Source organism: Euprymna scolopes, chromosome 41 (genome assembly GCF_053919585.1).
Source record: "Euprymna scolopes isolate OS-2025 chromosome 41, ASM5391958v1, whole genome shotgun sequence".
Classification (NCBI taxonomy): domain Eukaryota; kingdom Metazoa; phylum Mollusca; class Cephalopoda; order Sepiida; family Sepiolidae; genus Euprymna; species Euprymna scolopes.
This window is the reverse complement of record NC_136522.1, coordinates 5626734-5654233: the sequence shown is the minus strand read 5'-3', so window position 1 is coordinate 5654233 and position 27500 is coordinate 5626734. Positions and strand designations below refer to the sequence as shown.

The 27500-nt window shown below is 33.1% G+C and overlaps 1 protein-coding gene across 2 annotated transcripts in view; it reads left to right on the top strand.

Annotated features, from left to right (window-relative positions):
* The window catches only part of LOC145266317 (advillin-like), a 438949-nt gene extending 421458 nt beyond the window's left edge, over positions 1-17491 (top strand). For both annotated transcript variants that reach the window (XM_080121877.1, XM_080121876.1), the window contains 3 exons: positions 7768-7839; positions 7968-8054; positions 16516-17491. In XM_080121877.1, the coding sequence (XP_079978003.1) occupies positions 7768-7839; positions 7968-8054; positions 16516-16629 (273 nt within the window). In that variant the 3' untranslated portion in view covers positions 16630-17491. The remainder of the gene's footprint in view (positions 1-7767; positions 7840-7967; positions 8055-16515) is intronic.
* The last annotated feature ends 10009 nt before the right edge of the window (positions 17492-27500 follow it).

Sequence of the window (27500 nt, the reverse complement as noted above, 5' to 3'; positions counted from 1 at the left end):
AAATTTTTACGGTTTCTTTTGTACATAATGTACAAAATTTATCTCCTGGTTTATATGATTTGCAAGTCTCAATTATTTGCCATTTTAAGTTGAAAGAAATATTGCTATTTTTTAGTTGCCAAATATAGTTGGATAGAGTAGTTTGGTTTGATAGAGAGTTATTTTTAAAAGAATGTTTGTGCGTTGAAATTCTATGTTTTATTGGGCCAGATGTGGAACCAATATATATTACCTCTTGATTATTATGATTATTTTCCGTTAGGTCTATTGTTGGATTATAATGTGGTGGGTTGGTTAATAATTGATCGGTAGATTGATTTAAGTTGGTGTTATTATTTAATTCGGTAGTTGAGTTATGGCTGTTGATAGGTTCTTGTATATTTGGAGTTTTTGATACTGTGCAGCTATAGATAAAAAAAAAAAAAAAAAAAAAACTCTCTCTCTATAGATATTAACTGTAGCGTCTCTAAATCAAAATACGCTAACGGAAACAATTTACTGCACGAGCGTCGCCCTTTTAAAATTCATCATTCAATAAAATAAAAAGCTATAGCAAACATCTAAATGACTACTTTAAATACAGTTCCTGATTTCAAAAAAAGAAAAACCAAAAGGTAATTATATATCTATATATTTTTAAATCAAATTTATTATGTAAATTCAAAAATATATATATTTTTTCTACTCATTTCTATCTCTAACCTATACCAATTTCCTTATTAATTTTCTTATAAATTTTATATCCAAACCTTTTACTTCAATTTTTCAGATTCATCTGCCTTACTTTTAATGCTAGGTTTATTTTTGGTGTCTTTTCAATTCAATAGAAATCCTCCTAAATTTGCTGATGAGGAGACCGTGCTTACCAAAAAAACTATGTATAATTATTCTACGTGACTTCATGTATACCACAAATAAAAAGCACGGATTTCCGAAACGATCGTACAGATAATTGACTTTGTTGTTGTTCCTTCTTATGAAACTGATTTTTAATTTAATTAAATTTTGATTTTTAAATTTTTTAAAAATTTTAAAACTTTTAAATTATAAATCACATTACTTAATATTGAATTAGCTCTAGGACATTTAACTATCGAGCTTATTATATATCTAAATTACAACGAGCATTTCCTGTATTTTAATTAAACTAGTAATTTCACTATTACATTAAAATACACTTAGCTCTTTAGACTATTATTCTAATCTCCTTTAAATTATCAGCTCCCTATAACAGGTTGAGTTTATATACGTAATTGTAGATATGTTTCATAAGAAGGACATACAATTATCAACTAAATGCATCCCCATACCCCCTAAAGACACCTTTATAACCAGCTTAATTACAAGTATAAATACATTTATAAGGAACTTGAGATGGAAAGCCTACCATTTTGATAATTACCAAAGTGAAACCACAGAACCAATACACCACCAACCTGGAGAAATAAAAGAAACCATCCTCAGACAAGACAATGAAGAAAGAAAAGCAGCGAAATACTACAGACTAAAAACATACAAAAACCCTAAGAGAAACATAGACACTGAAAATTTTGAAAATGACTTAATCAACCTGATTAAAAATATTAAGTTTAAGAAAAATAAAAAATATATCACTCCAACACTTAAAAAAATAAATAAATTTTCAAAATCTATTTCTACAAGCCACCAAAATAAACTCATAGTACCGGCAGATAAAACTGGAAATTTCTACACAATGGACTATATACAATATAAAAATCTAATATATAAAGAACTTAATAAAAATTATAAAACTACTAATAAATCAGCACTAAATAAAATAAATAATGATGCAAAAAACATTTTAACTAAACTTAAAATAGATAAATACACAGAAATAACAGTACCAGGTACCCCGAGATTTACTTTAAAAGACCACAAACACAGCTTCAATATCAACCCTACTATTAGACTCATTTGCCCCTCGAAATCAGATATAGGACTGGTTAGTAAAAACATATTAGATAGAATTATCCCCAAAATTAAATCCATAATAAAATACCCACTATGGCAATCTTCAAACCAAGTAATCGACTGGTTTTCTAATATTCAAAATAAAAATAATATTAAATTTCTTTCTTTTGACATTGAATCATATTACCAATCTATATCACCTATCCTACTTAATAAATCTCTATTAATGGCACGAAAATTAACTAATATAACTCAAGACGAAACTAAACTAATACTTATAGCTAGACAGTCTTTAATAACATTTGATAATAAATATTGGACCAGGAAAAATACCCCTAACCACTTCAACATTTTAATGGGATCGACGGACTCGACTCAGGTCACTGATCTAGTTGGCCTTTTCCTTTTAAATGAAATACATTGTATACTCCATAAACAATTCAAACTTGAAGGAAGGGCTATATAGAGATGATGCACTTTTCATAACGAATTCTACTAATAAAAATTATGAAAATGCAATTAAAGCTCTACATAAATTATTTAAAAATTATGGACTTAGTATAAAAATCGACCCTAATAAAAAAATTGTTAATTTCTTAGACATAACCTTAAATCTTGAAAATTCTACCTTTGAACCATACCATAAACCTAACCAATCACTTCTATATGTCCACAATCAATCAAACCACCCTAATCAATATTAAAATCAATAGTTCCCAATATCGCTCTAAGAATTTCTAGACTGTCTTCTACTAAATCAATATTTACCAAAAATGAAAAATACTATAATGAAGCCCTTAAAAACTCTGGATATAATTCACAAATTAAATTCATAAATGAAAATGATAGAAACATAAACTGCATTAAAAATAAACCTATTAAGAGCGTAATAACATATAATATGGCAATGTCTTCCCGTATACGAGTTAAGAAAAATAACCAGGAGACAAAAAAAGATAAAACCAAACTACAAATATTAGATAATAATATAAATAAACAACAAACTAAAACCCGCAAACGTAAGAATAGACACAAGGAGATCCTATGGTTCAACCCCCCGTATTCCAAAAACCTAGAAACAAACATAGCTAGAGAATTTTTTAAAATATTAGATAAGAACTTTAAAGCCCCCCATAGATATAATAAGATTTTCAATAAGAACACAATTAAAGTCTCTTACTCTACTATGCCTAACCTTCATCAGAAAATAATTAGCTCTAATAATAATAAAATTAATAAACTACAAAATGCAACTATACAAAATACATCGGACTGTAACTGTAGAAGAAAAAATAAATGTCCCCTACAAGGCTCATGTAAAATTAAAAATGTTATCTATAGCTGCACAGTATCAAAAACTCCAAATATACAAGAACCTATCAACAGCCATAACTCAACTACCGAATTAAATAATAACACCAACTTAAATCAATCTACCGATCAATTATTAACCAACCCACCACATTATAATCCAACAATAGACCTAACGGAAAATAATCATAATAATCAAGAGGTAATATATATTGGTTCCACATCTGGCCCAATAAAACATAGAATTTCAACGCACAAACATTCTTTTAAAAATAACTCTCTATCAAACCAAACTACTCTATCCAACTATATTTGGCAACTAAAAAATAGCAATATTTCTTTCAACTTAAAATGGCAAATAATTGAGACTTGCAAATCATATAAACCAGGAGATAAATTTTGTACATTATGTACAAAAGAAACCGTAAAAATTTTAAAATATGAAGATATAAAAAGCACAACCAAACTAGTAAATTCAAGACACGAGCTTCTATCGTGTAATCATAAAGGTTGGTTTAAATTTAATAAATATAAACCACCTTAAATCATTAAAAATTACTCATTAGTAAAAATAGATTTTTTTTTTTTTTTTTTTTAATAAATTAAGTTAAACCAATTACCGCCCTTAGACTCGTAAATCAAATAATAAATAAAGCCATGACAATTATCTCCCCTTAAAAACTTGCAAAAAAAAAAAAAAAAAAAAAAAAAACTCTCTCTCTATAGATATTAACTGTAGCGTCTCTAAATCAAAATACGCTAACGGAAACAATTTACTGCACGAGCGTCGCCCTTTTAAAATTCATCATTCAATAAAATAAAAAGTTATAGCAAACATCTAAATGACTACTTTAAATACAGTTCCTGATTTCAAAAAAAGAAAAACCAAAAGGTAATTATATATCTATATATTTTTAAATCAAATTTATTATGTAAATTCAAAAATATATATATTTTTTCTACTCATTTCTATCTCTAACCTATACCAATTTCCTTATTAATTTTCTTATAAATTTTATATCCAAACCTTTTACTTCAATTTTTCAGATTCATCTGCCTTACTTTTAATGCTAGGTTTATTTTTGGTGTCTTTTCAATTCAATAGAAATCCTCCTAAATTTGCTGATGAGGAGACCGTGCTTACCAAAAAAACTATGTATAATTATTCTACGTGACTTCATGTATACCACAAATAAAAAGCACGGATTTCCGAAACGATCGTACAGATAATTGACTTTGTTGTTGTTCCTTCTTATGAAACTGATTTTTAATTTAATTAAATTTTGATTTTTAAATTTTTTAAAAATTTTAAAACTTTTAAATTATAAATCACATTACTTAATATATATATATATATATATATATATATATATATATATATATATATATATATATATATATATATATATATATTAATTACATTTTCACCCCAAACAAGGCACATTGCCACTTTGGTGTAGGGGGCTACTATCAGGGGCAGCAACTACTGGGGCACTATGTTGGGATTTGGGCAGCAAGATGTCGGTTCACGTTACACTTGAACTTTTGCATTTCAGTCCAGTTAGGGAAGCAGGGACCCGGAATGGAATTCCAGAGTCTAGCGGTTCTGGAGAAGAAACTACTGGAGTGGAAAGATCTTTTACATCTAGGGATCTCTACTGTGTGGGGGGTGGGATTTAACTGCCGGGTTTGTCGAGGGTGTCTACGTCGTGGGGGCACAAGTGTCTGCAGTTCGTCAGAGCATTCACCATTAAAAAAAAATATATATATATATATATATATATATATATATATATATTAATATTTATCGGGAAATATGTTTCTTCAATTATATTTCACTTTTTTCCCGTCAATGTAACTACAGAGCATATATAATTAGAATACAATGTCTATATTCAAAATTTCAAGATGTCCATTTTCTTCTCATGATTTAAGGGCGAAATAAATCTAAAAGTTGACATAATAATTACATAAATGATTCTTCGCTACGAAACAGGTGCTGTCAAGAATTTTGCATTTAAATGTACTTAAATAAAAAAAAATGGTAAGATTTTCAATATCTTTAAAATTTAGACTTTTGTCATATATATATATATAATTATTTACTATAACAATTAAATACCTACATACACTAGTGTTTCAACCTTTCGGGGATCTTCGGTGCGGGGTATCACGATTAACGCCAGTCGATAGACTCGAAGCCGGCGACTAAATAAAAAAAAAACCCGAGTATATATATATATATATATATATATATATATATATATATATATATATATATATATATATATATATATTACTCGGGTTTTTTATATTCAAAAGTAATGGACTAGTAAATTCAACGAGGTTGTTAGATAGTACTCAATAAAAAGAGCTTATAATACTTGTTTATTGTTATATAAACATGCTCACATCCCGCTGCTACAAACAGCCACTTGTTTCAATCAAACAACAGATATCATCAGGCAGCGATTTGACTATTCAAATGCTCAATGAACCTTTCAAGTACCTGCCTGATGATATCTGTTGTTTGATTGAAAGAAGTGGCTGTTTGTAGCAGCGGGATGTGAGCATGTTTATATAACAATAAACAAGTATATATATATATATATATATATATATATATATATATATATATATATATATATATATATATATATGCGTGTGTGTGTGTAGTGGAAATGGTAATTAATAAAAACTGAAGAAAGTGCTCAATACTGAAGCTACAGACGGCCAAAAAAAACGTCCGGGTAGCTGAAACAATAATGTAACTTAACAGAAAGATACGGTAATAAAAAATAAAACGTATACATATATATATATATATATATATATATATATATATATATATATATATATATATATATGCCTAAATCAAAACGTGGATTCCATGAACAAAGCTTCTTTCTTAGAACTGCACGCCTGTGGAACTCTGTTCCGTCTGCCTGCTTCCCACCTGACTACAACTTGGATGTCTTCAAGTCCAACGTTAACAAATTCCTAATGAACCGCCCCCTTTAGTAAACACTTGATCAAATCTCCACACTAACGTATGTACTTGCAATAACCCTTATCCCTGAGTGGTTTCTGGGCCTTGATATGTGATGATCACTGTGTAAAATATATATATATATATATATATATATATATATATATATATATATATATTGTATAGTTTCTTGTTAAAAACTAGGGAGGATTCATTAGTTGAGATACCGAGGAAGTCTGAATCGATTATGAGCCGTGAGTTTCAGAAGTCAGAAAATCGACTTCTCCGTTCAAGTAAATAAATTATAATTCATGAAAAGTGTTACTTTGAATTATTGTTCTTTGTTTATCACATTAGAAAAGAAGTTCAGTGAGAAAGGTTGTGACTACTTTAATATATATATATATATATATATATATATATATATATATGACGATATATATATATATATATGACGATATATATATATATATATATATATATATATATATATTCATTCATTTAATTCAACCCGTGTAGTTTTATAATGTTTTTCACCCCTCTCTTCGCCTCCATTTTTCAATTGTGTAATTGTTTTATTTTAATCGCTTCCGACGTGATCTCTTGACATCATCATCATATCTTATCGCAATAGAAATTAACCCATCGCATGGCGGTGCTGTTTTCCTCCTTAAGGTCTTGGTTTGAACAATGAGGACCCAATCGGCAGTTTTCCCTAAGGTGGTGCATCATTTGTACCTCTTCACATGGACATAAAGGTGAGGTGTCTAGACCCCACTTGTGGAGATTGTCTTTTGTTTTGCCTTCTTTGGCCCTGGCTCTATTTAGAGTCACCCAGAGTCTCTTGACAAGGGTCGGACAAAAGGTACCTCGAGGTTCTTTCTTATTTTAGTCGAATAGTCTTTAGTGTCTATTATTTTCTCCCTGCATCTATCTTGCTTCAAATTCTAATGACTCCCCTTATCATTTTAAAAACTGTAATAATATATATGTATATAAATATGTATATATATATATATATACATATATATATATATATATATATATATATATATATATATATATATATATATATATATATATGCGAAGCTCGTTGTTTGTTTGTTTACGAACAGGCGATTTGAGCACTATAAAAGTAGTGGCGGGTGTTTATTTAAATAGACATTCCGACGAGTTATTTACGGGCGTCGATTCCATGGTCGAGTGGGAGAACTGCCGACTGTCAACATGACGGTTCTAGGTTCAATCTTTAGCTTGGGAGAGATGCTAGTCTAGCGGCACTGATGAGTTGTGATACAACGAAACAGGACTGTATGTCGATGATTACAAATATATAATATATAGTAAAATCATAACTGGGGCCCTGACAGATACTACCTCTCTGGACCTGGAACTAATAGTAGCTTAATGGTCGATTTTATTCTCCCTAAACAATCTTTACTACTAGATATTGTTTAATCTCCTAGTATAGAATTTCAAGCCAGTATAGAAAGTAGCTGAAGTCTTTATTTGTTCGTTTTTTTGTTTTTTTTTAGAAAGAAAAAAGTTATGACGAAATGAAACAAGAACTTCAACGCGAAAACGAAGGAATTGCTTTTGTCCGAGATGTAAGTAAACAACATTTCTAATTGAATATCGCATCCGAGAGTTCTCTAAAAATGATTCGATTTAACTCATGTTTTCATCATTATTTCCGAATCCATATAGTTTTATTTTCCAATGTGTTTCATTTCAGGAATTATCCAGATACACGAAAAAACATGACATAAAGGAGCTGCGAAGGAGTTTTCTTCCAAAAGATGTCGACCCAACTTGTAAAGAGGTATTTCGTTTTCTTTTTTTTTTTTTTTTTTGTTCAGCCTTACGTCATATTAACGTTTTAAAAATCATTTTCATAAACGCTTATACAATAACACTGGAACACAAAGATCGAAAAGCAAAAAAAAAAAAAAAAAATGCATAAAACTACAATTTTCTGAAAGGGTTTCCGAAATTTGGAAGAGGGTTTCATTTTAGTGTTTTTATTTTGGCGATGTATTTTTGGGATGAGTCGGTTTCAGAGAAATATTTCTATTGACAAAGATTTTTAGGTTTTAGCATTAAATATGAGGAAACCAGAGATATTGTCATACCGTAAGCAAAACCATATGATGGGTTCTTTTTTTTATTTTTAATTGTGTTCGCCTCCAACAATGTCATATCGCCACTTCGATGTAACGGGCTATTATTTGAGACAATGTCTAGGAAACATTTGATAAAACGTTGGTTTAGGTTAAATTTAAACTTTTGCATAATCGTTTTTACGTATATATAAAGTTTTTTTATTTATTTATTTATGGGCGACTTTCTAAAAAAAAATAAATTAAAAAAAAATTGAGCTTCGAGGCGAAGCCATTATTAACCGAATCTATCGTTTGAAAAAAAAACCCCGCAACAACAACAAATTTCACTCTCTCTCTCTCTCTCTCTCTCTCTCTCTCTCTCTCTCTCTCTCTCTCTCTCTCTCTCATATATATATATATATGTGTGTGTGTGTGTGTGTGTGTGTGTGTGTGTGTGTGTGTGTGTGCATCTATGCTCGTATATATATGTATGCATATATATAAGTATGCATATATATATATATATAGGCATCTCTGCTTGTATATATATGTATGCATATATATATGCATTTATGCTTGTGTATATATATATATATATATATATATCAGTACAGTAAGGGAAGCAAGTACCAGGAAGGGAATTCCAAAGTCTAGCTGTTCATGGGGAAAAATATTAGAGTAGAAAACTTTCTGGCATTTAGGGTCCTAAAAAGTAATGGGGTGTGATTTTGTTGCTTGTCAGGGGGACACAAAGTGCAACGAGTTCATCAGACCACATTATGTCATACTAATTCGTTTTAGTCATTTTCATAAACATATATACGTAAACACTGGAAGACAAAGTTTGAAGGAGACAATACCTGAAACTGCAGTTGCACTGAGCACCTTCCTCTTTGAGAAGGGTTTCATTTTAGTGGTTGGATTTATGCGATGCAGGCATCTATTCACAAAATAGATATTTAATATATATATATATATATATATATATATATATATATATATATATATATATATAGTTTCTTGTTAAAAACGAGAGGGGCTTCATTAGTTGAGACACCGAGGAAGTCTGAATCGATTATGAGCCGTGAGTTTCAGAGGTCAGAAAATCGTAATTCACCTTCTCCGCTCAAGTAAATAAATTATAATTCATGGAAAGTTGTTAATAAGAGTTATTATTCTTCTTTTTTTTTATTATATTAGAAATGAAGTTCAGTGAGACAGGTTGTGAATATTTTAATTGGTAATTTACTTTAAATGAGCAAACGACACCAAGATATTCAAGCAATCTGTGTGTGTGTGTGTGTGTGTGTGTGTGTGTGTGTGTGTGTGTGTGTGTGTGTGTGTGTGTGTGTGTGTGTGTGTGTGTCGCGCTTTGTAAGTGTGACTATGCGTGAGTTGACATGCCAGTCGACGCAAAGCCTGCCGAGGTCCGTGGATTTCGGCTCAACTGTCTTTTTAAAAGAATCGTATTCGTTCCCAGAAAGCCCATTTCTACTAAATTCAGAAAGTTCTCTGACTGATCCAAAGTATAACTATTTATTTTTATTCAGAGTGGCGCATGCGCAAACGATGTGCATACAAACAAATTTACGTACTTTGTTTTTGGACACCGAGGTGTAAAAATATTGGCCGCAACATCTCCGGTGTTAACTAATATTTGAGATCACATTCAGCTGTGGGCATCTGTACCGTTATTTTTTTTTTTTACAACGGAGTCACCACTTATCAAGGCCCGAAGGCCACTCGAGGATAAGTTAATGAATATAAGATGCTAGTTTAGTAATTCTTAATGGTGTAGACTTGGTAGAATTTGCATTTTTGAAGGGAACGGCTCAACAAGAACTTGTTTACATTGGACTTGAAGGCTTCTATATTATAATCGGTTGGGAAGCAGGCCAATGGAACAGTGTTCACAATGTGAGCAGTTCTAGAAAAGAAGCTTTGTTTATGGAATCTGCATTTAGAATTAGGCACAGATAGAGAGTTGGGAAAATTGTTTGTCATGGCTGTAGCTAATCCAGTGCTTTTGTGAAGGTTTGGTAAGAAGGGATTTGCCATGAAAATAGCGATGGAGCAAAGACGGGCTAGCAATGTCTCTTCTGCGGGAAAAGGCTCCGAAGTCGGTTGTGAACTCTGTCAAGGCAAGATATACACGCCGAGCAGCTCCTGTTCAGATGTGGCAACAATATTCCAATTTAGGACGTATTTGGATCGTATACAAATAGAGAATTGCATCAGCGATGAGACAATATCTGGAGCGGTACAGTGATCTAACCATTTTCCCAGAGATCTTAACAACAGTTTTGTTGTATGGGTTCCATTGCAAATCAAGAGTGAAAGTCAGCCCTAGAAGCTTGTCAAGACATGGTGCTTCCCCAAGAGGGGAGCTATTAATTTCAATTAGATGCAGGTGGAGATCAGAGAGACTGTGATGAAAAGAGAGGAGCTTGGTTTTTGATGCGTTAAAATTAACCAGCCACTTTTTTCTCCATTACACCACGTGCTAAAGATCAGAAGAGAGATAATCAGAAACAGTTTGGCCATTGTCGGCCGTGAAAGTGTTGCTATAGAGAATAAATGTCTACGAATGATCTAAGAACGTGATTTGGGAGATCATAGATAAAGATCAAGAAGAGAGTTAGGGTTAGGGTTAGGGTTAGGCCCAGGATGGAACCTTGAAGGCGCCAGCGTTGATATTATATTATGAGCTAGTGATTTCTCTTATACGCTTATCGGAGAGAAAAGATTTAATAATTGAGAGGACATTTCCGGTCGTTCTATAGCTGGAAACCTTGTGCAGTAGACCTTTATGCCATACCATCTATCAAAACCCTTGCAAGAGCTATTTCTCTTGAGACGAAGCCCTTGTCGCGAGATATATTAATCTTGTGTAGTATTGCAGTTAGCACATCAGCTGTAGATCTAACAGAACGAAAACCATATTGCATGTCACTGAGCAGATTCATCTGCTGATGTGGTTGACCACTTCTCTATTCATCACAGATGACATAGGAGACTGATTGGTCTGTACTGAAAGGCAGATTCCTGAGATCCAGAAATTTTAAATACGGGGCAGACTGGTGATGTTTTTCAGAGTGTTGGGAAACATTTCTCCTTACGGTAATGTTTTAACAGCTTTGTAAGTATAGGAGCTAGTTCCGGTTGAAGCTTTTTGAGCATTATGATTTGAATGATGTCGGAGTCACTAGCTTTACTGATATCAAAGTTTTGCAACATCACGTAGAGATATTTGTATGTCGCCTAACGTGTTTTCCGACACAGAAAGAAATATGGTGGATAGGCAGCCATGGTCGAAAAAGGTTGAAGTTGCTGCATAGTTCTTGGCAAAGAGTTTTGCTTTGTCAGATGCTGACAAAATTATCTCAGGCCCATTCATGGTGGTTGGAATACAGGACACATCAATAGAGAACCAAGACGCTGTCCGGTTAATTTAAAATTAATATACAGAGTATATGAATCTCTTGAATTCTTTATTACTCGTTTACAGTGATTGATGGCAGTCCTAAGACTGGCTTTTGTTTTATAATATCTATTTCCTTGAAAGCAATAGAAATAGTGCTTGCTGTCCGCAATAGAAGCAGCACATTCTGGAGTAAACCACGGCTGGCTGTTGGGCTTTTGCTGGAATTTTTTGGAAGGTATGAAGCGGTTACTATAAACAATTATCCATACTGTTACGTCAGATACTATAGAGGATACGTTCTTTTTAAACATGGATCACAGATCATCAATATTTTCTATAAATATTCGGAAGTTATCCCAATCAACCATAGACAATCGATATACGACGGAGAGGCATATCTAAGGACTTACATTTGATTTTTATCTTATCCGACAAAACTTAGTGATCAGAGGCGGATGAGCATAATTCTGGTAAGTTGTAAGAAAAAAAGTCAAGGAGACTTGTAAACTGGCCGTCAGTGTCAGGCATAAAACCTGTGTATCGCTTTATTGCAGGTCAATATTATTTTGTTTTGAAATTGCTATGAAACGCAGAGAAATGAAATTTGGTATAACACTGGAAGAGCATAATAAGGTGCCTTACTTCCCTGATTTTTGTGGAAGTTGAACAAATATTTTGAAAATTATGCTATTTTTACTACAAAAATAAGAGAAATAAGGCTTTCTCGGTGTACCAAATTTCACTTCTCTGCGTTTCATAGCAATTTCAAAATTAAAAAAATATTTTTCTTTTATTACATTTTTTCACCCCAAACAAGGCAAATTGCCACTTTGATGTAGGGGAGGCTACTACCAGGGGCAACAACTATGTAAGGATTTGGGCAGCAAGATGTCGGTTAACGTTACACTTGAACTTCTGCACGTCAGTACTGTTGGGGAATTCCGAAGTCTAGCAATTCTAAGGAAGAAACTATTGGAGTAGAAACATCTTTTACATCTAGGGATCTCTACAGTGTGGGGGTGGGATTTAGCAGCCTGTCGGGTTTGTCGAGGGTGCTCACGTCGTGAGGGCACAAGTGATTGCAGTTCGTCAGATCATTCACCACTAAAATACTTGTAGAACAGGCAGAGGGATGCAACATTTCGTCGATGGGACAGAGGCTGAAACTTAGATGCCAGTTCAGGGCCTATCAGGTTTGCGACTCTCTTTTGAACCTTGTCAAGGAGCGAGAGACTAGCAGCAGATGAACCAGCCCAAATGTGACAGCAATACTCCATACATGGGCGAATGGTGGCCTTATAGAGGTACAGGATACTTTCGGGTGTTAGTAGTTGACTTGTAATAAAGCGCTACACACGGTTTATGGGTGGATTCGTGAACAATTTGTGTTAGTTCATAAGAAATCGAGAAATCATGAGAGTATCTCCTCTCGTCAACCTTCTTGTTTAAGTGGCCCACCATTCAACATTGTGAATATTGATGTCCCAACAGATGCGAATGTTAACCGAGGGATGAGCAGACAGAATGTGGTCAGTTTTCTTACAGATACTCTCAATGGTAACAACTAGGGCTGTGACAACAGCATATTCTTTTCATTGTTTTTATTCTTGAGTATACATCCGTTAATATCTTATATGTTTTTATATAGACGAATGAGGTTCTCGGTTGATTGACTGCGTCTTACTGTGTCGGATATATACTTAAGAGTCAAAAGAATGAAAAGAATATGCTGTTGTCACAGCCCTAGTAATAACTTCGCTGTTTTGGGGAAGATAGAGGCCAAATATAGAGGATGTGCTGAGTTAGGGTTAGGGTTTGAAGCACATCTAGAGCAATTTAGGATCTTTTCTGGGCATGCCCCTACCACATTGAAAGCAATCTCTGATGTAGGCGAATATTCCATGCCCATGGCGATTTTGCGGGTCAGACTTTGATGTCAAGTTTGAATATCTTTTAATCTTGAACTCATCTATGGAAACAGTCGAACCAATGCTAGTTTCGCACAGGAACGATACTGCAGGTTTGGTCTCCTATAATCGGATTTCAATCGCTGGAAAGTTGGAACGCAGGCCGCTGTTGTTGGAAAAATGGGCATTGATTTTTATCATTTTGGAACCTATCATTCATATTAAAAATGTTTTATCTTCTATAAAATAAAACGAACCTGGTTAACAACATTCAATCATGGAATAAAAAAGAATTATGTTTTATTAATATTGTAACAAGAAAAGGGCACCCTTTTCCTGTAAGTTAGAAGAACATTAGATAAATGGAAAATGAGATTAGGATAGACCGAGATTCGAACCGTGTTAGCAAGGTTCAGAATAGATTCGGAGTCGGAATGTTGGAATTTGGCTATTGTAAATTTCATATAAAATAGTTTAGATATTGTTTGTTCCTATTTACTATGCCTCCCCACGGGACAGAGTTGGACACCAGGGTCGTTTTTTTAACGTGGAGAAAAGGTACAAAAATAAAGATTGTCTCAGTCGTGAAGGATTTCTCCTCCACCAAAAGAGAACAAAAAATAGAAGTGCAGCATCTGAAGAACAGATACTACACTTTGATCTTGTCCCGAAGGCCAAGAAATTTGTTTGTAAAAAGAATTAATTGTTGATTCATTAAAACTGAATTTAAAAGAAATGTCAGCCAGAAAAGAATGAACAATAGAAATTAAAAATATATTGAAAAATAGGTTAGGTTAAAAAAAAATAGGTTAGTGAGAATTCTTTGTGCAGAAGTGTTTTTTGGAGAACAGTCCCTAGCCACGTGAGTCGGTCACGTTTGAAACCACACGTCTGACGTCATAGAAAAAAGGAATTCTAGATAATAGGAGCTAGGATTAGCACAGGCAGTCAGCAGAGTCGGTCGGACAGAGCTGACATAATCAGAGGAGGGACCCTTTAGAAGCGAAGGGAGAACATTTAAGCATGTAGAAACGACTTTGAATTCCTTGACGTCATCATAAAGAAGTTATCATGTTTTTGTAAAACTGTGTCGTGTCATCATTCAACAGCAAAAGGTGATGTGTGAAACATCCTTAACATGAACTTTGTCTCCCTCATCGTTATTATGAACTTTATGTAACTCTTACAAGAATGTATCTCTCTCTCTCTTATCTTTCCTCCGTATTGTCACTAACGTTATCGTTAATATGATCTCCAATATGGACCCCTATGCAACAATAATAAAGTCTAATAAAAGTATAAACCACACACACACACACATACACACACATACACACACACATACACACACATACACACACATACACACACACATACACACACATACATACACACACATACACACACACATACACACACATATACACACACATACACACACACATACACACACATACACACACATACACACACACATATACACACATACACACACATACACACACATACACACACACATACACACACATACACACACACATACACACACATACACACACATACACACACACATACACACACATACATACACACACATACACACACACACACACAAACATATATATGTATTATGAAAAAGGGAGATAGTCTGATTAGTGTTCCCTTCCAATACGTTTGCATGTATTTTCTATGTGATAAGAGATGAATTTAAAAGTTAAAAACAAAACGTTGCGACTCTATTCTGAACAATTGCTAAAAGTTCTTGATAATAAAGTTATATCGTTTGCACCACCTTCGATCAATGGCCGGAGATTTTATTATTATTATTATTATTATTATTATTATTATTATTATTATTATTATTATTATTATTGGATTAAAAAAGAAATATAAAATTTTGAGTTTATCAAAAAATCGTTTTATAAATATCATTTTGAAGTAGTAAATGCGTCAACACTTTTACTTATAGTCTTAATTTTTTTCTGTTTTTTTTTTTTTTTTTTTTTTTTTGCTTTTGTATTTATTTGAAAAGAGATTGTTTTTTGACCTTTAAAGTAGAAAATTATGATGAACTGGTTAGAGTCTAATAAAAGTATAAACCATACACACACACACACACACACACACACACACACACACACAGAAACATATATATATATATATATATATATATATATATATATATATATATATATTTCTGTAGAAATATATTTTCTTATAATATACACCAATACTTATTTAAGAAGCTCAATGTAATTACAGAGCAATATAGTTAATAAATGACAAAAAACTATATTCCTAAATTCATGATGTTGACCATCTTATTATTTATTCCTTTAATTCAGTTGAATGGCGTAATGGAAACATATTAAAGGTATTTGCAGCTTCTCTTCCAATTTTCGGATTTTAATCATGTCAAACCATACTTTAATTCCTTTGGACGGATTGATTGTCGCTATTTCTTCTAGTGAGTTAAGGGCATAATAGATTCATTGATTGATATAATAATTAAATGATTGATTTAGCGCTACGAAACAGATACTGTCAAGAATTGAAAATGTCAACTGAATTAAAGGAATAAATAATAAGATGGTCAATAGCATGAATTTTGGAATATAGTTTTTTGTCATTTATTCAGTATATATATATAACTACTTTATTTACTCACATAAATTCAATATACGAAAGTATAGATTTGTGCGTAAACTTTAAGTATTTACTTCAAAAGTGCTCAATACGTAGGTAGAGCTAGTTAGTAATTTATAAAATTACTATATATATATATATATATATATATATTACTGAAGCATTTGAATTTTTCTTAATTTCTTTTTGTTCTTTTTCTTTTAGAAATATCTCACGGATGAAGACTTCCACAGTGTTTTCAATATGAATCCAGAGGAGTTTTACGCGAAGCCGAAATGGAAACAGGTTGAATTAAAAAAACGCTACAGCCTCTTCTAAACAATAAAATGAAATAAATGTACGAATTTAAAAGAAATATTTTCCTGCTAAATTATCGTCGTTTGGAATCTAAAAGTTTTGGAGTTTGACAGTTGAATGGACAAACTCGTATGTCAAAAACCGAGCATTTTCAAAAGATATATTTTTTTTAAATGTAACATTATGTTCTAAAAACACATATGCAACCACAAATGCTGTAAAGGTCCAGAATAGTTAACAGTCGCGAACTCGTAAAAAATTATCAACAACAAATTCATAGTAAACGCAGTAGAACTAAATTCTCTACAGATCTGTATACTTTTAAAGTGTGGAAATTGTTGGTAAGATTTTTTGTTGTTGTTGTTGTTTAATTTAATTTTGATATTCGAGTGGCTTATTGATAAAACCGTGACTTAACCACTGTTAACTTCACGCTTAAAAGATTACAAAATAAAATACTTTTCCTACCACTAACCCTAAGTCTGAATGGTAAACCCACTCCTTAACAAAAAGCTTCATAAAGCACAATTGATCCCCCAATTTTATCTCAGCCGCCATGTGGTGATTTTCGGCAAACACACAGACATTGAAATACAATTATTAATTGTTAACATTTTTTTTTTTATAGTTTCCGCACAATAAAAGTGTACAGGTCGGTAGAAAATATAATTCTACTACGTTTATTTTAAATTGTTGTATTTAGTTTTTAGTTTCTGAGCTATCTGTACCGTTGTACAATTTTACACACGGGACCCACACGTTGTACGCAGTCTACGTCGCACGGAACAGAAAACAATAATAACTTAAACTCACTTTTTCTTATATAATAGCACCATTTATTTCCATGTACTTTTCCGGAATAAAAAGTGATCGTCTTCTCTCACACGATCGTGCTCCTTCTCTTTCTCGAACGTTATACACGTTTCTAACGTGATCTCAAACGTGTTCACGAACGTTATCCACGTTTCTCACGTGATCTCAAACGTGTTCTCTAAAGTGTTCCCGAACCTGCTGAATGTAATTGTCGGTCTGTGCGCACGCTCTTTTTATACACTTTTTTTTCGTACATAGTCCGACATTTGCATACGCGCGTCCGCACTCTGTTACATATCGACTGTTAACTATTCTGTACTTTACACAACATATTCACAGATTCGCATTAAGCCACAATGTATGATAGACGATAATACATGTTTATATATTTGTATTTAATATAAATATATGATAGAAACGCGAAAGCACAATGTAGTTTATAAAACTCTATGTACGAACTAGTTATATTTATTTATAAACATTTCATATTCAAGGGAAATGATCTCTAGCAAGGGAGGTAACTCATGGCATTGCTTCTTTTTTTACTTATCTATATATTAATACGATAGCGTGTGTTCTTTTATGTGTCACGCTTTACATCCGGGTCGTTTTATTGTTATGTTCTATTTCTTTTCATAAATAATTTTACCAAGAATTCTTCATGAGTTTTGGTTTCGGTTTCGATCATGGCCGAAGGAACTCGAGTTATATATATATATATATATATATATATATATATATATATATATATATATATATATTTCATAACTTTTTATTTCGGTTTCGATTCAAGCTAATGCACCCAAGTCATATGGATATATTTTTATTATTTTTGAAATCGCAACTAATAACATATAAAAATCGATAGAACATTAACTCTTTAATAATACATACATAATCTGCAAGAATTAAAATATCATATTTAAGCGTATTTTACGACCTGGCTACATCGGGCGTTCATAGCTTAGATAAATACTTTTGCAGTTTTAACAAAAGAGCTACAATAATATCAGAGCGTCTCCACTGTACACTGAACGTCTACAGAATGCCAACATCAGTATATTACATATGAATCAGTCGCCCTGTAGAATTTCCACAGGTCCCGCTAGTTGCTATTATTATTATTATTATTATTATTATTATTATTATTATTATTATTATTATTATTATTTACTCATTAGTAATAGTCACACAAGCCATTATCAAAGACTTCTCTTCGAGAAAAACCGGTGGTGCTTTCTGGAATCTGAGTGACACAAAGTCTCCCCAACTTTCCAGTACTCTCCGCCTTTTTCCACCTTTGCAGATGACTTTGTTTTATCGCAACAACCGATTACCATTGATGATTACTCCTTGGAAGCGACTATTGGTCTTCACTGGGATTTGGGTGGCAATACACTCATCAGTGGATATCTTACTAGTGCTTTTTCTCCTCGGTTTTTTCCATCCTCCTTGACCCTCCTCGATTAGTTGGTGTGGCGTCAATTTATCGTGACACACACACACACACACACACACACAAAGGTGGGGGAGGCAGGGGCACAAGAACGGGGTTCTTACAATCATACAGTTTCAGTTTCCATGATTCCATGTGATGTTTCTTCGTGTGTTACACATGTGACACATTCTGTATGTCTGGTTTGCGCGTGTGGCTCACGTCTGTTAGTTTCTGCAGTCAAGGGTTTTCCTTAATATTTCAACTGTTTTCTTTACTGTTTTCCGTTGTATCTTCTCAACCATTCTAATTTCTCCTATTTTGTCCAAGTTTTTTTTTCGGTATTGTTCCTAGTGCTCCTTCTATTAGTGGCGTTATCTTTTTTCATCTTCCATATCTCTTTGAGCTCTCTGCCCAATTCAGTGTATTTGCTCCGCTTCTCTGTCCCCTTGATCTTCACTCTGTGGTCTGCTGGAACGGCAATATCGACAATCTGGCAGGTCTTTTCCTTCTTGTTAACCTTTATGACATCCGGTCTTCTTGCTTAAATAGATTTGTCCGTTTGTATATTAATGTCCCATAGGATCTTGTGACTTTCATTTTCCAGTACTGCTATCGGTTTCTGTTTGTACGATTCATCTGTGTTCAAGATCCGATTGTTGCATAATTGCCAATGTACTGCCTTCCCCCACTTGATCGTGTCTATTTTTATAGTTTTTTCGGGGGTTAGTTTGCTGCATTCACTTATTATGTAGTTTATTGTTTCGTCTCCTTGTCCGCAGAGTCTGCATTTTGTGATTTTATTCTCAAGTGCTGCTGCCGGTTTGTGCTTGTAGGACTTGTCTAAATGTTCAAAATTCAGTTGTCTGAATAATTCTCAGTGTACCACCTTCCACACATGACCGTGTCTATTATTATTATTATTATTATTATTATTATTATTATTATTATTATTTATTAATAATAAATAATAATAATAATAATAATAATAATAATAATAATAATAATAATAATAATAATATTGGCTTTCATACAGGTCATCAAAGATCTCTCCTTAAAAACAACTTGTGGTGTTCCCTGGAAGCTGAGTGACAACAATTCTCCCCAGTTTTCCAGTATTCTCAACCTCTTTAGATAACATTTGCAAATAAATTTGCATTATCGCAACAGCCGCTTACCATTGATTTCTAGCTGGCAGCGGCTATCAGTCTCCATTGGAATTTGAGTAGCAACAAGCCCCCAAGGTCCCACTTCTCTTTGCACTTGTCCAGCGTATGTCTGGTCGGCGCTCACTCCTCGGTCTTTCCATCCTCTTTGACCCTTCTCGACTATATATATATATATATATATATATATATATATATATATATATATATATATATTGTTGTGTATGCAGATACCAGACAGTCTATTTATCAACAATAATAGTTAAATACTACATTATTTTTAATAAAACGGGCGAGAAATGAGTCACACGTTTTGGCACCTTTGTCCTTGTCTATAGCAGCAAACGCCACTACGATGGCAGCCTTTAGAGAGTCGATGGAATTATGAGCATGTTTGTTGGTCTTGGCCTTGATAACTCCCTAGAAGAAATTTTCAAGTGTGTTACGGTTGACAAATGAGTCCGACAACAAATGGCGAGGAACAATGTTGAGCAGCCACGCTTTGGTCGTCTTGGCCTTGCTTAACGGAACATAGTTTGCCTTGAAGATGTAAAGGTGTCCGATGGCGATCTTGCGCATCTAGAGATCACTATGCCCTTTGAAAAAAGAACACAGGCATGACGTCTCCCATCTTGTGGATGACGCTAAGGACTAAGGACTATTACGGTCAGGAAACTCCTGGGTGTAATTGCAGATATATCTGTCGTTCTTCCTGTTGTTCATCTGGTCTTTGTCGAAATTTTCCAATTTCTGTTAAAGGTTAAATACTTACCTCCCACCCGTCAATCACTTCTTCATTCAAGTAATAGTTTTTTTTTTCTTTTGTAATAGAAGGTCTTTATTTTGAAGAATATCTTCTGCCTTTAAATAATTATTTCTTAGTAAATTCATCGTTTTAACATGGCATATAGACATTTTCATTAACCTAACACGTGTACTATTTCTCAACATCCTTTGTTCTCTGGTCATTTTCAGGTGCATGATTATTTCTTTTTATATGTAAACAAGAAGCAGATGACAACTGATTTTATCCAAGTTAGTTTTCTTAGAAAAGGTTTAGCTTACGAGGGCAAGGTCATAATACTTTTCTGTTTGGCATTTTCTCAGGTGGTAGCACAAGATATCGAGCCTTCAGGCCGTATCCATATGGGAGGTTTCTCCATCAACGCTCACTAAACGTTGAAGTGTCCCTAAGTGTGCACGTTGAATATGGATACGTGTCCCTTGAGGCATTTCCGATACGGATAATCAGGTCCGTCACTGCCATGCTAATATTTCCTCTGAATTTATCATCATCAATTAAACATTTATTTGGTTTTTAAGTGATTCTACTTTCGTCTCCTTTTTTTTTGTTAGTATGCAGCTAAATTATGTTTCGTCCTTTTTAGCTGCTTACATAAAGTGGCTTCATGCCTTGTCTGGAGTGATTTTCGTAAAAGTAATTTTATAGATTAAAAATAGGTATAAAAACAAGGGCAACACAGGCTTTCGTAGGTTGATTAGCCAAGACGGCCAACCAATGCTGACGTCACGTGGTAATTTAAAATTGTGAAATGTAGATATAGGAACGAAATGGGTGTTTATAATTTTTGACATAAAAAAATTATTTTTCTTGTGTCTTCCCTTTTTTCAGACAATTTTTTTACCGAAATCTTTTGCATATATATAACGTATACATTTAAAATTGTGAAATGTGGATATAGGAACGAAATATCTTTTAATAATTGTTTACATACACACAAAAAAAACGATTTTTTTTGTGCGTTTTCTCTTTTTCAGACAATTTTTTACAAAAATCTTTTGCATTTAACAAAAATTCGAAAAAAAGAAAACAAATCAGCAAACGAAAAGGAAGTTGTTTTTATTAAATGGGTTCATTACAAGATTAGTTCATTTGTATAAATTACAGTTTTAGAGAAAGTATATGAAGTGTAATTAAAAATAATAAAAATAATTAAAATAAAGATTTGGATAATAAATTGTCAGAAAAAAAAAAGACACAAAAAAATAACTCCAATTATTTAGGTAATAAATTGTCGAAAAATTGAAAAAAAAATAAAATAAAATCAACGAATTATTTCTCAGTTAAAAAAATGTTTGAAAAATAAAGACGCAAAAAATAATGTCGGCATTATTTATTTTTTTATAATTTATTTTTATTATTTTACGTCCATAACTATAAAAACATATTTCGTTCCTATATCTGTATTTCGAAATTTTAAATTATCACGTGACGTCAGCATCGGTCAACCATGTTTGCTATTCAACGTACGAAGGGCAAAACAAGAATAGAACAAATTAAATAATCGACAATATTTTAGGCAAAAACTACGGTTAAAAACAAATCGTTTTTTTTTTTTCAAAATAAATTTTAAAATGAAATCTATTCGTGTCTTTTTTTTTTTTCTTTCAATTATCTATATTTCTTACATTTTCATTGTATTTGAGCCCCTTTCGAAAAATTTAATGTCAATAATGAAAACAAGTGTTTATATTCCAGCTATTATTTATAAAATTATTATACGCGACCCCTTTTTAAAAGATGGGATTGACCGATTGCATAAAACCGTATTTATTGAAAGAATATTTACCTGAGGATCATCTCAACCATTTTGGGGTTATTTCATGCTGATAAACGTTTATATGATTAATTGAACAGAAGTTGCTATTTTATTCATAACGGTATCTGAACTCAGCATATGTTATTCCATAGTTTGCAATGGTATCCACTGAGCTAATAAGCAATCCCTATCTTGCTAACTAACACAAATGAAATATAAAAAAAATGGAAAAAAAATGGAGACAGTGAAGAAGAGAGAGGAAAGAAAGAAAGAAAAAAGAAAAAAGAAAAGAAAAAGAAAGAAAGAAAAAGAAAAGGAAAAGAAAGAAAGCAGGCGAAATAAAGAGAGTGTTAATTGTGAAACGGTTTAAATCGTATATCGATTTTTTTTTTTTTTTTTTTTGCGGACTGTTATTCTCATCTTCATAGTTGTTACTTCACCATGTTTCGACCAACTCATCATCTAGCCTTCTTCGGGTGGTTAACCGCGACGAGATAGGAATGTTAAGTTCTGTCATTCTATCAACAGTACTTACCGCCCTTCATAGTTCTTGTTGCTGTCTCACCACGTTTTAGGCAACTCTCTGATTCTCTCTCCTCTGATCTTGAGCGCGTGGTACAGTGGGGAAAGCGGTGGCTGGTTACCTTTAATGCATCTAAGACCAGGCTCCTATCTCTACATCTTAAACGCTCTGATCCCCATCTGGCATCAATTGAAATGGATGGCTCTCGTCTAGGGGAGGCCCCAGATTTTGATAAGCTCCTGGGTTTGACCTTTACTCCTGATCTGAAATGGAACACATACATCAAGTCTGTGGTCAAGGTCGCGGGGAAAATGGTGGGATCCTTCTACCGCTTCAGAAGATATCTCACTAATGATGCAATTCTCTATCTATATAAGAGCCAAGTACGTCCAAAGATGGAGTACTGCTGCCACATCTGGGCGGAAGCTGCTAAAAACAGCCTATCCTGCCTTCACAGAGTACAAAATAGACTTCGTGGCTTGGTGGGGGGTGCCCTTTTCTCTACCTTGCAACCTCTTTCCCACAGAAGAGACGTAGCGAGCCTGTCGTTGTTCTATCGTTATTTCCATGGCAAGTGCTCGTCTGAGCTCCATTCTCTGGCCCCCTCCTCGCCAATCTTTTTCAAAAAACACCCGACTAGCTGAAACCACGGTCAATAATTTTCCCCACTCCCTATCTGTGCCTAAATCAAAACGTAGATTCCATGAACAAAGTTTTTTTCTTAGAACTACACGCCTGTGGAACTCTGTTCCGCTTGCCTGTTTCCCTCCCGACTTTAACTTGGATGTCTTCAAGTCCAACACAAACAAATTCCTGATGACCGCCCCCCTAAATAATGACACCTTACAAATTCTCCAATACTATTGTTACACTATCCCTTTGATTACTGTACACACAATAACCCTTATCCCCGAGTGGCCATTGGGCCTTGATAAGTGGTGAACTCCATGTAAAAAAAAAACTAATCCTCCGGCCTGCTTTGAGTAGGATTGAAACCACTATCTTCAGACAATGGTTACCTGGAACCGTAGAGATTCAACAATAATAAAAAAATAAAATATAGAAAATAATAAAATCTCTGCACTAATTATTATATAAAAGTTACTTTGTGTGTGTGTGTGTGTGTGTGTGTGTGTGTGTGTGTTAGTTCCTTCCTCATAGGTTCCGAAACGGCTGAGCCTATCTTTTGCAAAATTCACACAAAGGTAATTTATATGTCTGGCAGTGTTCTTAGATATGTTTTATACAGAAATTCACCCGATAAGTATCGAAAATCGAAAAAATCTTATTTTAAAATATCTTTCTTTCTTATAGAAAAAAAATGTACAAGAGAATATTTTACGTTACACCGGCCAAGTGAAATAATAAAATCATCAACAAATCATTTTCAAAAATCGAAAAAAAAAATCGATCTTAAAGAAGAATTTTAACAGGGGAATATTTCACATTACACCGGCCAAGAGAAATAATAACATCTCAGCAAATCATTTCTTCTTAAAAAAAACACAAAAAAAATAGATTTATTGTCATTTGGAGCTATAGTTCAGTGGCAGAGCATACGACTACAGATCATCTGTTCAAGCCCAGATTTTATTTTAATTTTTTCTTATTAATGAGTTCAATTTACGAGAAAAGAAGAGGTACCACTTAAAATCGCCGCAAATTATTTTTCATTTACATATTTTAAAACTAAACATTAATTAGAAGTGACTTTTCCAGAGTATTTATCGTCAAGCCCAATTATCAGCTGACGTGACATTGTAAACAAACAAAGATGGAATTTGATGAAATTATTATTATTATTATTATTATTATTATTATTATTATTATGTTTTTTTTTGCTTTTGTTTGTTTGTTTGTTTGTTTTTTGTGATTTTTTGTGATTTTTTTTTTGTGTGTGTGTGCGTTTTTTTTTTTTTGTTTTTTTTTTTTTGTTTTTTTTTTCGAATTAGTTCACCGGGAAAATTATTCCTCTATTATTGATTATATATGATATGCAATAGAGGATTGATTCTATAATAATACATACGCAATTTTCATGAATTAAAATATTATGTTTCAGCGTATTGTACGACCGGGCAACGCCGGGCTGCCAGCTAGTGATAATCTATTTTTTTTTAATGGAGAGACCGTAAATAAAAGCTTAGAAGTAAATAGCAGTAAGAATTGGACACCCGCCCATTCAAGAATGGGTGGACGACTTTGAAAAGTATAGGAATGTGGGGAACCTCACAGCAGCCAATGACAATGATCCATGCCTTTCAAAACAACCACACCTCACTTTCTTTCTCTTTTTTTCTTTCCACAATCTAATCTTCCATATCTCTCTGGCCACATTTCTTTTTCTGGTTCAATATAATTAGTACAAAAAAAAAAAGATTACCGACAATTTGATTTAGTTTCAGTGTTGTTTTTAAAACAATTACCGGTAAGAAGATAAGGTTTAAGCGTATTGTACGACCGGATAACGCCGGGCGTCCAGCTAGTCATTTAATATTGTGAACAAGGAAAAATTCAAACCAAAATTTTATTTCGTACTGAAATGGGTGTTTCCAGATACGTTTTTGATGGCTTCCCACTTGTTTTTTTATTGATAGAAGAGAATCTCTTATACCGTTTTGTAAATCTTAGAAAAAGGCGCGTAATAACAGTAAATCTTAGAAAAAGGCGCGTAATAACAGTAAATCTTAGAAAAAGGCGCGTAATAACAGCAAATCTTAGAAAAAGGCGCGTAATAACAGTAAACCCTAAAAAAAAGGCGCGTAATAACAGTAAATCTTAGAAAAAGGTGCGTAATAACAGTAAATCTTAGAAAAAGGCGCGTAATAACAGTAAATCTTAGAAAAAGGCGCGTAATAACAGTACATCTTAGAAAAAGGTGCGTAATAACAGTACATCTTAGAAAAAGGCGCGTAATAACAGTAAATCATAGAAAAAGGCGCGTAATAACAGTAATCTTTGAAAAAGGCGCGTAATAACAGCAAATCTTAGAAAAAGGCGCGTAATAACAGTAAATCTTAGAAAAAGGCGCGTAATAACAGTAAATCTTAGAAAAAGGTGCGTAATAACAGTACATCTTAGAAAAAGGCGCGTAATAACAGTACATCTTAGAAAAAGGCGCGTAATAACAGTAAATCATAGAAAAAGGCGCGTAATAACAGTAATCTTTGAAAAAGGCGCGTAATAACAGCAAATCTTAGAAAAAGGCGCGTAATAACAGTACATCTTAGAAAAAGGCGCGTAATAACAGTAAATCATAGAAAAAGGCGCGTAATAACAGTAAATCTTTGAAAAAGGCGCGTAATAACAGTAAATCTTAGAAAAAGGCGCGTAATAACAGTACATCTTAGAAAAAGGCGCGTAATAACAGTAAATCATAGAAAAAGGCGCGTAATAACAGTAAATCTTTGAAAAAGGCGCGTAATAACAGTAAATCTTAGAAAAAGGCGCGTAATAACAGTAAATCTTAGAAAAAGGCGCGTAATAACAGTACATCTTAGTAAAAGGCGCGTAATAACAGTAAATCATAGAAAAAGGCGCGTAATAACAGTAATCTTTGAAAAAGGCGCGTAATAACAGCAAATCTTAGAAAAAGGCGCGTAATAACAGTAAATGTTAGAAAAAGGCGCGTAATAACAGTAAACCTTAGAAAAAGGCGCGTAATAACAATAAATGAGAAAGGATGCGTCTACATGTTGTGTAGTCTGTCTCTCTGTAACAATTCATCTGTTTATCGCTCACGTATATATTATCATGTTTGTTGCACATCTACGAAGATTCGTGCTGCTAAATAAATATATACACTTTAGCTTGTTTCAGCGGTTTTGATGTAAGTTTCGGGTTGACGAGCTAATGACATAACGATCGTGCGCGTATCTCCGTTTCTCGTCGAACCTTTTGCTCTTATTGATAAATCTTTTCCTTGTTTCATTAGAAGTCAATATATGTGTTACAGTCCGACATTGTATTTTCTTTGTTTCACTAGAGATCAATATGTGTGTCAAAGTTCGACATGGTATTTTCTTTGTTCTATTCTAACCAACATACAGTCTCATAGGGAGGAGTAGTTTCTAGCAGGTCAAATTAGTCGATTCATTCTCGCAATGACCACAATGAGGAACTTTGAAAACAACAGTCTAGATAGAGAAGCCCCATAAAGACTAAAATAAGCCATGCGTCCAAGGGGATATAACTTCTTTTTTTTATTCCAATAAGGTGATGCCAGATCTTTATTACTTAAAGAAGTTTCTAGGAATTGTTAATTTTCTATTAACAATACAGAAAATACCCCTTTGCCACCTGATGTAATACCAATAAATTAAATAAATTTTATCGATAATAAATAAATTATCGATAATCAACGCATACACGCAAATGACGCTATAATCTATGGC